This window comes from Monodon monoceros, unplaced genomic scaffold, assembly GCF_005190385.1.
Source record: "Monodon monoceros isolate NGI ecotype Baffin Bay Population unplaced genomic scaffold, NGI_Narwhal_1 Super_Scaffold_18, whole genome shotgun sequence".
Lineage (NCBI taxonomy): Eukaryota > Metazoa > Chordata > Mammalia > Artiodactyla > Monodontidae > Monodon > Monodon monoceros.
This window is the reverse complement of record NW_021703774.1, coordinates 158902847-158920359: the sequence shown is the minus strand read 5'-3', so window position 1 is coordinate 158920359 and position 17513 is coordinate 158902847. Positions and strand designations below refer to the sequence as shown.

Genomic DNA, 17513 nt, shown 5'->3' with positions numbered 1-17513 from the left:
CTAAGGAGTGCCCTTGGGATGAAAACTATGAAAGAGATAAAAAAGCAAGATTGGGCAGATTCGATCCTTGTTTTGATTAAGGGTGAAGGAGGTTGAATATCTATACTTATTCGACTTTTTTCAAAATTTTTTTGTTTTATTTTAATACTTGAGCATTTTTAACTTACTTTCTACTTTCCTCAGGCAAAACCAATTCCTTCATTCTATGATATCCTCATGTGCTTTCCCAGATGTTTATGTGAGTTTTGTGAGTTTTGTTTGTTTGGGGTTTTTTTGCATAAAAATTTGGCTTTTTGCTGCTCTCTCTCCTTCCCTCCCTTCTTCCCTCTCCCCTTCCCCACCCCTCCCTTTTTCCCTTTGTCCCCCCTCCCTAAAAAATAAAAAAAAATTTTTTTAACTTGCTTTTTTCCTTACACTCCAGTAAATTCAAGATGGAGATTGGAAAGGGAACTTATATCTGTACCTCAACCCCCTTAAAATAAATCCCGGTTGGCAATGTTCTCACTTAATAAGTTGTACATTTCTATAATGTTCTAGTTTTAAACTATGATCAGTGTTACTGAATTGGGTTTATATTTTAAGAAATATAAAAGGTGATGGATTTTATATTTTAAGTATATCATTTACTTTTTTCTCTTTTTAGAAACTATATACCACCTCCCTAAACTGGTTAATAGTGGCATGGAAGATCCATTTGGTGAGTATCACCTACATTTTTCTTAGTAAATAATATTTGTGTTTTATCCTTACCTCCATTAAAGCTTTGAGAATAAATTGATTTTTTTCATGCTTAGTGTGCTAAGCTCTCTAGTTTATCAGTTCTCAAACTTTTTGGCCTCAGGATCCCTTTATACTCTGAAGTATAATTGAGGGCCCCAAAGAGCTTTGTTTGTATGATTTATATCTATTGATATTTACTATATTACAAATTAAAATAGACATTTAAAAATATTAATTCATTTCAAAATAACATTAATAAACCCATTATATGTTATATAAATAAAATTTTTTAATGAAAAATAACTCCCCAAATAAAAAAGAGTAACAAGAAGAGTGGCATTGTTTTACATTTTGCAAATCTCTTTAATGTCTGGTTTAATAGAAGACAGCTGGATTCACATATCTGCTTCTGCATTTAATCTGTTTTGTTATCACATACCCTGTAGACTCTGGAGAATTGACTGATTGGAGCTAATGAGAGTGAAAAGGAAAATAACACTTTTGGAATATAAAAAGTAATTCTGACATTGCTATGCGTCATCTCTAGTAGTTCCTAGACCACACTTTGAGACCTAATGCTCTAGAATGTTAGTTACTTCAAATACAGCAAAGAACCAGTTGGCAAGTTAGAATAATAAGTTTTAAATTCTGTAACAACATGGTTAAGGGAGTATAAATCTAGATACACAAAGGTTTTGTATCTACCTTTTTGACTAAGAAGTCAGTCACTGTGTATTGAACTCTGTTTTCCTATTGACTGCAATTTCAAAGAGAGATACGGTCTGAGATAGTTAGTAGGCCAGTTTGAACACTTGTGCCTTGGGGTGTTTATTGAAGCTTTTTGAAAACTATTGATGTTTCTTTAGTATCCGTAGAGTTATATCCGTGCTTTAAAAAGTTTCTCTGTAGGAGAGAAATGGTATTTCTACCATGTTTTAAAATTCTCTAAGATGAGACATCTTAGCTGCTTTCCAGGCTTTTATTTTATTTTTTATCATTGTGTTCTGAATCCACAGCATTTTATTTATTTATTTATTTATTTTTGGCTGCGTTGGGTCTTCATTGCTGTGCACAGGCTTTCTCTAGTTGCGGCGAGTGGGGGCTAGTTGCAGTGCATAGGCTTCTTATTGCGGTGGCTTCTCTTTTTGCGGAGCACAGGCTCTAGGCACGTGGGCTTCAGTAGTCATGGTGCACGGGCTTAGTTGCTCCGCGGCATGTGGGATCTTCCCAGGCCAGGGATTGAACCCGTGTCCCCTGCATTGGCAGGTGGATTCCTCACCACTGCGCCACCAGGGAAGTCCCCAGGCTTTTAAACTATTAAGCTACTCACCTTGCCTACATGTTATTGGAAATACTTTTTAAAATTTGTCCTGTGGTCATCTAGAAAGCCCTTTGGGGGAAAACTTCACAATTCCAGTGTCATTGCCGTACAGCTTCATTAGAATATTTTTTAGTTCCCCCCATACCATTTAGAATTTTAAAAGTAAAGGTGGTGTGTAAAAACTTAAGGAGCCTTTCCATTATCTTAAGTTGCAGGAAACTTTGTAGTTTTTTAGGTTTAACACGTTGTATATCCTTAAATTTACATTAATCACTATGCTAATGAGTATGTAAAACATTCTTGTACATTGATGCATATTGTACCTCCCACAATTAAAAGTGTGACAGCCAAAAAAAAAAAAAAAACCCACATATTATATACACTTGGAAGACTAGTTAGGACGTACTTCCCACTTTATATGCATCAGCAAAAAAAAAAGCAACCAGAGAAAGTTTTCCTTGTTTAACCTCATTATGCTAGAGGCAGGTTTTGTTTTTGTTTTTGTTTCTTTAAAGGATAGGTACTTTTATTTTATTTATTTATTATTATTATTTTTTTGGCTGCGTTGGGTCTTCATTGCTGCGCGCGGGCTTTCTCTAGTTGTGGTGAGCAGGGTGGCTACTCTTTGTTGCAGTGCGCTGGGCTTCTCATTGTGGTGGCTTCTCTTGTGGAGCAAGGGCTCCAGGCACGCAGGCTTCAGTAGTTGTGGTGCATGGGCTTAGTTGCTCCGCGGCATGTGGGATCTTCCCGGACCAGGGATCAAAGTCGTGTCCCCTGCATTGGTGGGTGGATTCTTAACCACTGCGCCACCATGGAAGTCCCAAGAGGCAGGTTTGCTTTTTTTTTTTTTGCGGTACGCGGGCCTCTCACAGTTGTGGCCTCTCCCGTTGCGGAGCACAGGCTCCGGACGCGCAGGCTCAGCAGCCATGGCTCACGGGCCCAGCCGCTCCGCGGCATGTGGGGTCTTCCCAGACTGGGGCACGAACCCGTGTCCCCTGTATCGGCAGGCGGACTCTCAACCACTGCGCCACCAGGGAAGCCCAAGAGGCAAGTTTTGATTCGAGCATTTTGTGCTTCTTCACCAAATGGGGAAAAGTCTGAATCTCATTTTATAGCAGTGTAACTTGAAGTAGTAGTGTAAAAAAGGTTCCAAATTTACATTCTACTCACACACAGTTACTGTAGATGACTGAAATTAGGCTCTTTGGGCACCTGGTACAAGTAAGTAATCAGATAGCTCAGATTAATAGCTTGTTGTCTTGCTTTGAAAAGACTGTTGTTGAAAACCTTGCCAGATCAGAATTTCTCCTCTGATTTTAGTGACCCTAAATGGCTTCTTTAGGAGTTCGGCTGTTTTCACCCTGTAGTGTACATTGCATCTAGCTCATCAGTGAAATCCTTATTTTGAACACTAGAGGGCAGTCAGTACTTTATTCATAAATTTGCAGTTTCTTTACAAATTAATTCTTAAGGGCGTTGTTTATGAACAATTTGGTGAATCGAGTTGATATAGTTGCCTGGTGACAAATCCTAAAGAACATGTTCATATGATAAACTAGCGTAACGTACGACAACTCCAAAGGCTTTTATGGGAAACATTTTTTTTTTCTGCTGAGTGACCTCCTTACCTCACCTAACTTAAACATAACTTAAATGGAATTTAATCTAATTAATTAAACTTATTAAGCTAATTAAATTCAACTTAAATATAATTTAAATTTACTAGAGAATACCAAAGGGAAAGTTGCTATGGAAGTTATAGTTGGCTAGTAGTCAGTTGAAATATAAATTAATATGTGCTTTTGATCACTAATATGAGAAAAGGTTTGTCTTCTGTGCTAGTGAGAGGATTTTTTCCTCTTATACTTTTATTTATTTATTTATTTATTTATTTATTATTTTTGGCTGCATTGGGTCTTTGTTGCTGTGCGCGGGCTTTTTCTAGTTGCTGTGAGCGGGGGCTGCTCTTTGTTGCGGTGCGCAGGCTTCTCATTGCGGTAGCTTCTCTTGTTGCGGAGCACGGGCTCTAGGCGCGCGGGCTTCAGTAGTTGCAGCACGGCGGGTTCAGTAGTTGTGCTCTTGGGCTCTAGAGCGCAGGCTCAGTAGTTGTGGCACACAGGCTTAGTTGCTCCGCGGCATGTGGGATCTTACCAGACCAGGGCTCGAACTCGTGTCCTCTACACTGGCAGGCGGATTCTTAACCATTGCGCCACTAGGGAAGCCCTTATACTTTATTTTTATTTTTTTAATTTAATTTGGTTATATTCCCTGTGTTGTACAATATATCCTTGTAGCTTATTTTATGCATAATAGTTTGTAGGGTTTTTTTTTTAATTGTTCACAAAACATACATATGATAAGAATCTGGTTTATTGAGTTATGGTCCACTCAGTGCCATTTGAAAAGGAAAAGAATTCTGAATGTAAAATGAATTTGTTTCTAAGAAGATGGAGCCCCTGGAAGATGGTTGATAATTTTGTTACAGTTAGGTTAACTAACAGTTATGTAGATACATTGGAAAAGAATTATTTGTTGCATTCTGAAACTTAAAGTGAGAGATTTTTACCCATCACATTCTAGTGGGACAGACCTAAGGCCTCTAGGACCTTTCTTACATGGACAGATGTTTACACATTTTATTATATAATATTCTGAAATCACATTGTTAATGCCACCACTGATCTCACCAGAAAAGTCTTTAAATATTGGGAAGTTGGCAGGCTCACTCTAGTGGATATGTTTTCCAAAATTAGAATTTTCTCTTGAAAGCTTGACATATATCACTGGCAACAAGTACTGTCAGTTTTATTTGTAGTGACAGGCTCCATTCATTTTTGAGAAAATATCTGTGAAATATCTAAGCTTGAACAAAATAGTTTGTCATTCAGTCTTTCCAGTAAAAGCGGTACTTCATGAAACTGGCCAGTTCAGCTTGCAACTCAATTACACAGGTGCCTTTCCTGAAGGTAACCATTGTACTTACCATTTCATCATGCAAAATAGTAAAAAGACACATAGAGGGCTTGAGATTCATTAAAACTAATAATAGTGTTTACGGCTTTATCAGGGATATTCTTAAATTGGCATTATTATTTTTAACTGGAATTATGTAGTGGTGAAGATTATGCGTCCTACTACAGTTTGGTGCTACTGCCTTGATATGTGTGAAGGTGCCAGCAGTTTTGCTCACCATTGCTTTTGTACCCTTAGTACCAGTGTCAACATGGTGAAAAAGGCAACTAATTCTTTAGTATTATTAAGTATATCATTGTACCTCTTGGGTCCTGAAAGGATCTTGGGGGATACCCAGACATCAGTGGACCATACCTGCTTCAGTTTCCTAATTTTCAGAGTCTCTTCTGTGGAAGTCATAGACAGAGTCAAGACTTAGTCCTGGAAATTGTTTTGGGCAGGGCTTCAATCTTGGACACTTGGCAGAAGTATGGTCAGAGAGAGTGAGCTGCTCTGTGGTCTCTCCTAAGTTGATCACGACCTACCTGAAGCTTTTAGGAATAAGTTAAAGAACACTTCTGTGGGTGAAATGAGTGTTCTGAGCTCATTAGGCAGCTCAGTATTTTGAGAAGAAATTCACCAGCATTTAGTCAAGATGAGCTCACCTGGGCACTATCTTCTTATCTTTAAAAAGAGAGTAAATGGCAGCAGAGATCTTGGTGACAATAGCCTTCAGTATGTCTCTTGAGTCACACTGCTCCAATATGGACAGGTGTCTTCCTGTGTGTGGTACACAGCTGTCATCCTGGGGTATTCTTATTCACCTGGGAACTCTGCTTCTCTCCTGTGTTGGCTCTTTTGTTTCCTAAATCCCATGTCTTCTGCTTTCTTTCTAATATATATATATTTATTTATTTATTTATTTATTTATTTATTCCTTCCTTCCTTCCTTCCTTCCTTCCTTCCTTCCTTCCTTCCTTCCTTCCTTCCTTCCTTCCGTCCTTCCTTCCTTCCGTCCTTCCTTCCTTCCTTTCTTTCTCCGTCAGGTCTTATTTGTGGCGCTTGGGCTTAGTTGCCCCACAGCATGTGGGATCTTAGTTCCCTGACCAGGGACAAACCTGCGTCCCCTGCTTTGGAAGGTGGATTCCTAACCACTGGACCACCAGGGAACTCCCTCTTCTTCTTTCTTGATTGCCAATAGCTGCTTGATGATGGACTCCTGAAATAGTTCTCTAATTTTCATATCTTTTTTTCTTTAGCTCTACCTCCTGAAAGATTTCTTCATCTTTATATTCTATTAAATTTTTCTTTTCAGGCTTCCCTGGTGGCGCGGTGGCTGAGAGTCCGCCTGCCCATGCAGGGGCCACGGGTTCATGCCCCGGTCTGGGAAGATCCCACATGCCGCGGAGTGGCTGGGCCTGTGAGCCATGGCCGCTGAGCCTGCGCGTCCGGAGCCTGAGCTCCGCAATGGGAGAGGCCACAACAGTGAGAGGCCCGCGTACGGCAAAAAAAAAAAAAAAAAATTTCTTTTCTACTATTATGTTTTATAATTTCTAGGAATTCTTTTTTTTTTTAGATTTTTTTTTTGATGTGGACCATTTTTAAAGTCTTTATTGAATTTGTTACAATATTGCTTCTGCTTTATGTTTTGGTTTTTTAGCCTCAAGGCCACTTGTGATCTTAGCTCCCTGACCAGGGATCGAACCCACACCCCCTGCATTGGAAGGTGAAGTCTTAACCACTGGACCGCCAGGGAAGTCCCTAGGAGGTCTTTTTTATTCTCTGAATATTTCTTTCATAATATTCTTTATTGTTTCAACAGATTTACTTTGCCCTGCATAGGCTCTTTTCCCCCAAAGTTGTTTTCCTTTGTTTGTTTTGATCTCTCTTATGTAAGAGTTTTCCTCTGAAGTCTAGTAATAATTAGCTGTCTGCTTGTGATTAAGAGTGGTGAGCTTTAAATTAGAAGCTTTAAATGCATAGGCTGGTTGCCTTTGGGCCTTACTATAGTGTGAGCTTCTTGTCCCTATTGTTGAGGAACATGTCTGTTATCAGTATCAGGGTTCAAGGGGCGGAGTCTTCTCATCACTGGGGTAAAGGGTGATGAAGACTGGGAGGGTTGCTGCATTCAGTATTCATTATGTTCACTCAATTCCCCTCAGTTTTTCATGCTCTGTTCCCACCGTCAACCGCCTTTTGAGTCCCCCAGTCCAGAGACCATTTGTTTTATCCCTTCCAGAAAACAGGCCTCCAGAATTCTGCCAGGGTTGGTATGGGACAGACATTCAAGGTCATGGAATGAGGAAGGTGGTAAAGGAATCAAACAGCTTTTACCCTGATTCTCCTTATTTTATTCCCTTTCCTTTCAAAGGGACCTGGTAGAATACAGTGAAAGTGTTCATTGTTAATTTATATTGGTATAAGCTACTAGTTTTCTTTTTTAAAGTAAGGGCTACACTGTACATAAGTGCTGGGGGAAGACAGGGTCCAGAGAAAATACGTATACATTTTAAGCTACTGTGATGCTTCATACCCCGCTACTTTTAAAAATGGCTTATTCCTGCTTCTGCTTTCTTCCTCCCTTCTCAGATGTTTATGGGTTAACAGCCATTCTCTCTGTAGCACACCCAGGAAAAGGGGCTGAAACCCTGGCATATGAAACTTCTTCTAAAAGGTTTTTTGGGGTAGGAGAGGATCTGTATATACTAAATTGCCTTCTCAAAATGTTTTAAATTTTCTAACAACTTCATTAAGTTTCTATATACCCTCCCTTCCACAGAAGAGAGCACAGTTTGTTGAAAAAAAAAATTTTGGTTGTGTTTGATGAAATAATTATTTAATGAGATAGATTGTTGGTGTGAAGCCTGAATTTCAAGCTAGGTGCAAAGGCTTTATTCATATGCATGGTATTCTGGGAACAGATTAAACAGATTAAACAAGGTAATATCACCTTTAGATTAGAATTTGTATCACATAGGAAATATGAGAATCAGTTTGTTGAAGTGGAAAACAGAAACCATATCCTAAACAAATAAAGTCAATTGTTTTCTTCCTATTCTGAATCTGAATTTATAAATCATTATTATGTTTTAAAGGGGGTTTTCCTAACCTTTCAAGGACATTTGTTAAGGAACCATGCTCAAGACTAATGCATTTCACTTAAGTTCACGGGAAAATTTTTTGTGATGTTATCATGTTATTAGTACTTGAAGCTCAAAATATGCTAATAACACAGCCCTTCCCTCCCTTCTCTTTAAGAGTGAAGGCAAAATATGAACTTAATTAGTTTTGAGATTCTTAAGGTGTAGGAGATAAATTCCTCTGGAATTAAACAATGCCAAAAATGATGTTACTTCTATTTTTCTCCCTGTGGTGTTCAATAGAAATTTAATATAGCATTATTATATGTATATTAAATCTCTTCTGTCACCTTATTTCCTGTTAAGAGTATAACTTATGAAGGGCAAGATTTTTTACTGTTACATCCTACTGCTCAATAGTAGGCAATATTTGTATGTATTTCTTATAGTGGTTTTAAATTTTCTGCATAAGATAGAATTAACAATCTTAAGGGAAATAGAGTGCATAGAACACCAGTTTATAGTAGAACACTATGAACTTTAATAACACAGATGCTCTGTAATTATTTTTTTCTGTCAATAGAAAAAGATGAGCCATCTTTGTAGTCATGCAAGCCTGAAAAGTAGTGATGCTGACATTCTGGACCATCTCCCATATCGTCTCACCACTTTTCATCACTTCTGATTGCTACTTACTCCCTAGAAAATCATAGAAAGTATGATAGGTGGACTAAATGTGTAGATGATTTGCCATCTGAATTTATTTCTGCATACTGAGCCCTTCATCAGTGTGTCTTGGACAGGGATTTCCCTGGTGGTCCAGTGGTTAAGACTCACGCTCCCAATGCAGGGGGCTGGGGTTCAGGCCCTGGTCAGGGAACTAGATCCTGCACGCATGCCGCAACTAAGAGTCCGCATGCCGCAACTAAGACCCAGCACAGCCAAAATAAATAAATATATATATATATTTTTTAATGTGTCTTGGACACTACATAGGCAATGATTATAAGAATGAAAATTAAAAGGGAGGGATAGTGGGAATTCCCTGGTGGTCCAGTGGTTAGGACTCTGAGCTTTTGCTACCATAGGCCTGAGTTCAATCCCTGGTCAGGGAACTAAGTAAGATACCCACTAGCTGCGCAGCACGGAAAAAAAAGAAAAAAAAAAAAAAGGAAGGATAGAAGGTTTTCACTTATCATTTTGTATCTTCCTGTGTGGTTTGCGTTTTCATCTATATACATATATTACTTTTGGTTTTTTAAATGTGAAAAAGGATTTTATCTGGATTGTAGGGTTATGGGTGTTTTAGTTCCTTCTTTGTATTCCTCAGTGTCAAATATTAAAATATGTAAAATTATTTCTTAAAAGAGGTAAAAGAATAAAAGGGTATTGTTAAAGGGTATTAAAGACTATCATGGTCATTCTACATTCACAGCTTACCTGCTACACCTAAAATTACCACTTTACATCTCTACTTAATAATGTGTCCTTTTAAATATGTATATGTTTTATTCTTCCTATGAACTGTCAATAGATTCAGCCTACCCTACCAAACTCCATCATAGTTGACTTGTTCCTCATCCATTCATTTGTTCACTAAACACTAAGCAAAATCAACAAAGCAGTATATCCTAACAGTTAAGCCCTCAGGCTCTGGGGTAAGCAAACTTGGTTTCAGATCCCAGTTCTGCCACTTCGTGGCTGTGTCCTTTTGGGCAAGACAGTTACTCTCTAATCTTAAGTTTATCCCTAAAGTACCTTTTGAATTTTACCTTTCCCACAAGGTTGCTATAAAAATTAAATGGGGACTTCCCTGGTGGCACAGTGGTTAAGAATCTGCCTGCTTGGGACTTCCCTGGTGGCACAGTGGTTGAGAGCCTGCAAATGCAGGGGACACGGGTTCGAGCCCTGGTCCAGGAAATCCCACATGCCGTGGAGTAACTAAGCCTATGCACCACAACTACTGAGCCTGCACTCTAGAGCCCACATGCCACAACTACTGAAGCCCGCATGCCTAGAACCTGAGCTCTGCAACAAGAGAAGCCACCGCAATGAGAAGCCCATGCACCACAACGAAGAGTAGCCCCCGCTCACCGCAACTAGAGAAAGCCCACATGCAGCAACGAAGACCCAACAACAAAGACCCAATGCAGCCATAAATAAATAAATAAATAAAATTTTAAAAAGGAAAAAAAAAAGAATGTGCCTGCCATGCAGGGGATACGGGTTTGAGCCCTGGTCTGGGAAGATCCCACGTGCTGCGGAGCACCTAAGCCTGTGTGCCACAAATACTGAGCCTGTGCTCTAGAGCCCGTGAGCAACAACTACTGAAGCCTGCACACCTAAAGCCCGTGCTCCATAACAAGAGAAGCCACCGCAATGAGAACACACCGCAACGAAGAGTAGCCCCTGCTCGCCACAACTAAAGCCCGCATACAGCAATGAAGACCTGACTCAGCCAAAAATAAATAAATAAATAAATTTTTATTAAAAGAATTAAATGAATTAGTACTTATAATGTGCTTAGCATTGTAACCACATAGTGAACATACAGTAGCTGTAATATTCTTATTAATTATGATCACTAATAAGATGTAATCTCTGTTCTTATGGAGCTTTTGGTCTGTGTTAAGCAGTTACAAGGTGCTCCTTAGAATTCCTTTCTAAAAAAAATAAGTCAGATTATAAATAAGTCAAATTATAAAAAAATTATAAATTTTTAAAAAATATAAATTATAAAAAAATATAAATTGAGATACAATTTATATACAATAAAATTTACCCTTTTTAAGTATATAATAGTTCTTTTTTTTGATAAACACGTAAAATCATGTAACTACCACCGCAATCAAGATGAAGAGTACTTCCTTCCATACCAAAAGTTCCCTGCTTACCTTTTGTAGTCAGAATTATACAACATGTAGCCTTTCTTTTTTTTTTTTTTTTGCGGTACACGGGCCTCTCGCTGCTGTGGCCTCTCCCAGCCATGGCTCACGGGCCCAGCCGCTCCGTGGCATGTGGGATCTTCCCGGACCAGGGCACGAACCCATGTTCCCTGCATCAGCAGGCGGACTCTCAACCACTGCGCCACCAGGGAAGCCCCAATATGTAGCCTTTTGTCTGGTTTTTCACTTAGCATAAAGCTGTCAAAATTCATACATGTTGTTGCATGTATCAGTAGTTCATTCCTTTCATGCCTTTTTTTTCATTTTTTTTTTGGTTTTTTTAGTAGATCTTTATTGGAGTATAATTGCTTCACAATACCGTGTTAGTTTCTGTTGCACAACAAAGCGAATCAGCCATATGCACACAGATGTCCCCATATCCCCTCCTCTTGAGTCTCCCTCCCATCCTCCCTATCCCGCCCCTCTAGGTCATCGCAAAGCACCGAGCCGATCTCCCTGTGCTGTGCTGCTGCTTTCCACCAGCCAACTATTCTACATTCGGTAGTGTATATATGTCGATGCTACTCTCACTTCGCCCCAGCTTCCCCTTCCCACCCCATGTCCTCAAGTCCATTTTATATGTCTACCTCTTTATTCCTGCCCTGCAACTAGGTTCATCAGTACCATTTTTTTTTTTTTAGATTCCATATATATGTGTTAGCATACGGTATTTGTTTTTCTCTTTCTGACTTAGTTCACTCTGTATGACAGACTCTAGGTCCATCCACCTCACTACAAATAACTCAATTTTGTTTCTTTTTATGGATGAGTAATATTCTATTGTATATATGTGCCACATCTTTATCCATTCATCTGTCAATGAACATTTAGGTTGGTTCCATGTCCAGGCTATTGAAAATAGTGCTGCAATGTACATTGTGGTACATGTCTCTCTTTTTTTTTAATTAATTTATTTTATTTATTGATTTTTGGCTGTGTTGGGTCTTCATTGCTATGCACAAGCTTTCTCTAGTTGCGGCGAGTGGGGGCTACTCTTCATTGTGGTGCGCAGGCTTCTCATTGCAGTGGCTTCTCTTTCTGCGGAGCATGGGCTCTAGGCGCGCGGGCTTCAGTAGTTGTGGCTCGCGGGCTCTAGAGCACAGGCTCAGTAGCTGTGGCACACGGACTTAGTTGCTCCGCAGCATGTGGGATCTTCCCGGACCAGGCAGGGCTCGAACCCATGTCCCCTGCATTGGCAGGCGGATTCTTAACCACTGTGCCACCAGGGAAGCCCTACATGTCTCTTTTTGAATTATGGTTTTCTCAGGGTATGTGCCCAGTAGTGGGATTGCTGGGTCATACGGTAGTTCTATTTTTAGTTTTTTAAGGAACCTCCATACTGTTTTCCATAGTGGTTCTATCAATTTACATTCCCACCAACAGTGCAGGAGGGTTCCCTTTTCATCACACCCTTTCCAGCATTTATTGTTTCTAGATTTTTTGATAATGACCATTCTGACCAGTGTGAAGTGATACCTCATTGTAGTTTTGATTTGCATTTCTCTAATAATTAGTGATGTTGAGCATCTTTTCATGTGCCTCTTGGCCATCTGTATGTCTTCCTTGGTGAAATGTCTATTTAGGCCTTCCTCCCATTTTTAAATTGGATTGTTTGTTTTTTTGATATTGAGCTCCATGAGCTGTTTGTATATTTTGGAGATTAATCCTTTGCTTGTTGTTTCATTTGCAAATATTTTCTCCCATCCTGAGGATTGTCTTTTTGTCTTGTTTATGGTTTCCTTTGCTGTGCAAAAGCTTTTAAGTTTAATTTTCCATAATGTCATAAAGTTGGAATCATACAGTAGCTTTTTCATACGTAGCTTTTTTTTTTTTTTTTTTTTACGTGGGCCTCTCACTGTTGTGGCCTCTCCCGTTGCGGAGCACAGGCTCCGGAAACGCAGGCTCAGCGGCCATGGCTCACGGGCCCAGCCGCTCCGCGGCATGTGGGATCTTCCCGGACCGGGGCACGAACCCGTGTCCCCTGCATCGGCAGGCAGACTCTCAACCACTGCGCCACCAGGGAAGCCCCCATACGTAGCTTTTCCAGATTGACTTTTGTCACCTAGTAGTATGCATTTAAGGTTCCTCTTTTCGTGGCTTGATAGCTCTTTTCTTTTTAGCACTGAAAAATATTCCATTGTTTGAATGTATCATGGCTTATTTATCCTTTACCTACTGAAGAGCATCTTGGTTGCTTCCAAATTATGGCAGTTATGAATAAAGTTGCTATAAACATGTGTGTAGGTTTTGTGTGGATATAAGTTTTCAATTATTTGGGTAAATACCAAGGGTACAGTTGTTGGAGTGTATGGTAAGGGTATGTTTAGTTTTTTAAGAAACTGCCAGATTGTCTTCCTGAGTGGCTGTACTATTTGGTGTTCCCATCAGCAATGAATGAGAGCTCCTATTGCTCCAGCATTTGGTGCTGTCAGTGTTTTGGATTTTGGCCATTCTAATAGGTGTATAGCGGTATCTCATTGTGGTTTTAATATGCAGTTTCCTCATGACTAATAATATTGAGTAACTTTTCATGTGTTTATTTGCCATGCATATCTTTTCTCTGATGAAATGTCTGTTCAGATCTTGATCTTTTTAAAAATTGGCTTATTATTATTGAGTTGTGAGAGATTTTTGGTTTTTTGCAGTATACGGGCCTCTCACTGCTGTGGCCTCTCCCGCTGCGGAGCACAGGCTCCGGACGCGCAGGCTCCGCGGCCATGGCTCACGGGCCTAGCCACTCCACGGCATGTGGGATCGTCCCGGACCGGGGCACGAACCCGTGTCCCCTGCATCGGCAGGCGGACTCTCAACCACTGTGCCACCAGGGAAGCCCGTGAGAGTTTTTTACATGGTCCACATACAAGTTCTTTATAAGTGTTACTATACAAATGTTTTTTTCCCAGCCTGTGGTTTGTCTTATTAGCAGACGTTTTTAATTGATGAAGTCCATTTTTTTCTTTTTTGGTTAGTGTTCCTTATCTTCTAAGAAATCTTTGTTCAACTCAGGGTCAGAAAGATATTTTTGTTTTTCCTTCAAGATGTTTTATCTTTTTAGGTTTTACATATAGGTCAGTGATTCTTTTTGAGTTAACTTTTGTATATGGTATGAAGTTGAAAATATTCTCCTTTGTCCACTGCATACTTTTACACCTTTATTAATAAATTCCTGATTAAATAGGTAATTTTCTAGGGAAATATAATTTACTAAAGTGACTCAAGACATGAAAATCCCATATAGACTAACAGGCATGGTCGAAATGTTAAAATGTATCTAAGCCCAGTGAGTTGTTTTTTGTTTGTTTTTCTTTTTCTTTTTTTGGCTGTGTCGGGTCTTAGTTGCAGCACACGGGATCTTTGTTGAGGCATGTGCTATCCTTTGTTGCAGCACACGGGCTCTTCATTATGGTGCATAGGTTTCTCCCTAGTTGTGGCAGCGGGTTTTCTCTCTCTGGTTGTGGCGCGCAGGCTCCAGGGTGCATGGGCTCTGTAGTTTGTGGCACATGGGCTCTCTCGTTGAGGCGCATGAGCTCAGTAGTTGTGGCATGTGGGCTTAGTTGCTCTGTGGCATTTGAGATCTTAGTTCCCTTACCAGGGATCAAACCCGTGTCCCCTGCATTGAAAGGTGGATTCTTTACCGCTGGACCACTAGGGAAGTCCCCCAGTGATTCTTATGGACAGTTTCATTAATTGTTTGAAGAAGCAAATAATTATAATGCTATATCACACACTGTAGAGAAAAAGAAAGTACACCCATTTATTTTATAAAATTAGCAAAATCTTGATAACTGAGAGCTGACAAAGATAGTGCAAAAAGAAAATTGAAATTTTTCCTATCTCACTTAATGAATATAGTTGTAGAAAGTCTGTATAAAGTACTTGCAGATTAAATTCAACAAGTCATTATTATATTTTTTTCTGATTTCAAAAACAATACATATTTCCTCCGGAAAATGTAAAGTGGTGTAAAGTAGAAAATTTTAAGTCACACTTGATCTTTCCACCCTGTGGTAACTACTGATAATATTTTGATATATTTACTTCCATGTTTTTTTCTAGAGCAGTTATCTATATAGTTATAGATAACTATATTACTATAGCTATATAGTTATTTTAACATACTGATTAGAACTTTTTTTTTCCCCATTGGATATGTCAGATCTCTGAGTATATTAAAAGAATATAACCAAGAGGAATTCTTTCAAGATCTAAGTATTATATTAAGGAAACTATAAATAATAACACATTAGTACATTGATAAGTCAAAAAAACAGGAGGAAAACGATATGCTTATCTCTACTGATCACAAAAATTTTTGATAAAATTCAACTATTCCACTCAAAGCTTTTATTACACTAAGAATAGGATAATTTATTTTTATTCTAAAATACTTAAATAATAACAAGAACCTATATTTCTACTCAATTGATTTTAAAATTGGTAACATTAGGGCATATTTATAAAAGTTAGTTATAATCTCCTTTGACCACTACTCTCCAGTGACAACCCATAACATGAATGTTGTGTATATCCTTTTAGTTCATTTTTTTCTTTTATAATATGCTTGCATAATCCTTTAATATGATAAAGAATAGCTATCTGAAACCAAGAGACACTAGCACACTTACCAGTGAAATACTGAAGAAATGTCCACTAGAGCAAGAACAAGACAAGAATGCCCACTGTTACTTTATTTAACATTATTTTGGGGGTTCTTAGTGCAGTAAGATGAGCAATCATTAGAGGTATGTTTCCAATAACAAACAGAATAAGTATATAGTTGTTGGCTAGTATTATTCTCTCTTCAGAAAAATATTCCCAAAAGAATCAACTGAAAAAGAATTCAGTAACATGGCTGATAAATGCAAACTAAATGTTCAAAAATGAATCATTAAATTTTTTATATATATTAGAATAAATTTTTTTTTTTTTTTTTTTTTTGCGGTATGTGGGCCTCTCACTGTTGTGGCCTCTCCCGTTGCAGAACACAGGCTCCGGACGCGCAGGCTCAGCGGCCATGGTTCACGGGCCCAGCTGCTCTGCAGCACGTGGGATCCTCCCGGACCGGGGCACGAACCCGTGTCCCCTGCATTGGCAGGCGGACTCCCAACCACTGCTCCGCCAGGGAAGCCCAAGAAAAGCACATAACTTATAAAACTAGAAATTTGCTATCATAGATAAGTAAATAAAGGCGTTACGTCAAGAAATAAGAAAATTTATGAGTGTCCATCTACCCAATTTACTTAAAGAAATAACCTTGATAAACAGCAGTGTGCATGGCACAGTGTATTGGCATATTCAGATTTAAAAGTGTGTATTATTTTTACTAAAGAAAAAAAAACTTTAAAGTTCTTGAAATTTTTATGGTTTAATAGTAAGTGATAAGTGGGACTTCCTTGCCGGTCCAGTGGTTAAGACTCTGCACTGTTGCAGGGGGCACGGGTTCAATTCCTGGTCGGGGAACTAAGATCCCGCAAGCCCCATGGCACGGCCAAAATAAAAATATAAATAAATGTTTTTCTTCAACTTTACTTCAAATTCAGGTTAAGTATGATCAGTGGGATTTAAAAGTTGGTAATAAAACTTATATGAACATTTCCCATTAGGCAGGGGACCATTAGTTTCAAAACAACGTCAGTGGTTGGCTTCTTGGCCCTCTAGAGTTCTATCATACTAAAAATGGCCTTTCATGATAGAGCTTTGACTTGATTCAAAGGCAGGATAGTTTTTACAAGATTGCAACATGAAACATCAGTGGAGTCCAAAACACGCACAGATGTGCACACACGTACACACCCCGTAATGGAGGCTTCCATTAAAAGAGGGGGATAGTAGTATAATGGACTATCTTGTGGAATGATGTTGATGGCCTTCAGTTCCTCAATGAAGATTTGTGTGTGTGTGTGTGTGTGTGTGTGTTTAATATTTATTCTGGCTGCATCGGATCTTAGTTGCGGCATGCAGGATCTTCGTTGTGGCATACAGGCTCTTAGGCATGGTTTGCAGTCTTCTTGGTTGCGGCATGCAGATTCTTAGCTGTGGCATGCAAACTCTTTAGTTGCGTCATGCGTGGAGGATCTGGTTCCCCGACCAGGGATCGAACCCAGGCCCCCTGCATTGGGAGTGCGGAGTCTTACCCAGTGGACCACCAGGGAAGTCCCAAAGATTTGTGTTTTGTTTTTTCCTCATCAAACTAGTGTGTGTATCTCTTGGTAGCCAGAGTGATATCATATCAGATTGCAGTCTGTAGCTACAGCTTTCTTTTTTTTTCACTGCCTGAGAATATTAAATAAATACTACATTTTACTTGACTATTCAAACATTATAAAATTTCAGATTTAGGTTTCTTTTGATGATTGTGTATCTTCTGTTTTTCTTCTTTGATCTCCCAAAAGAATTTAAATGGTGTAAAGCAGATGGGTCTAGCAGCTTTATTTTGTCCATTTTACACCCCGCCCCCCACCCCAGGTCAGTCTTTTCCCTCTTCAGTATAGAGCT

General features: G+C 39.2%; 1 protein-coding gene across 7 annotated transcripts in view; it reads left to right on the top strand.

Moving 5' to 3' along the window:
• Nucleotides 1–17513, top strand: part of PHACTR4 (phosphatase and actin regulator 4) — a 137292-nt gene that overhangs the window by 60120 nt on the left and 59659 nt on the right. For all 7 annotated transcript variants that reach the window (XM_029227650.1, XM_029227647.1, XM_029227646.1 and 4 more), the window contains exon 2: nucleotides 644–697. In XM_029227650.1, the coding sequence (XP_029083483.1) occupies nucleotides 682–697 (16 nt within the window). In that variant the 5' untranslated portion in view covers nucleotides 644–681. The remainder of the gene's footprint in view (nucleotides 1–643; nucleotides 698–17513) is intronic.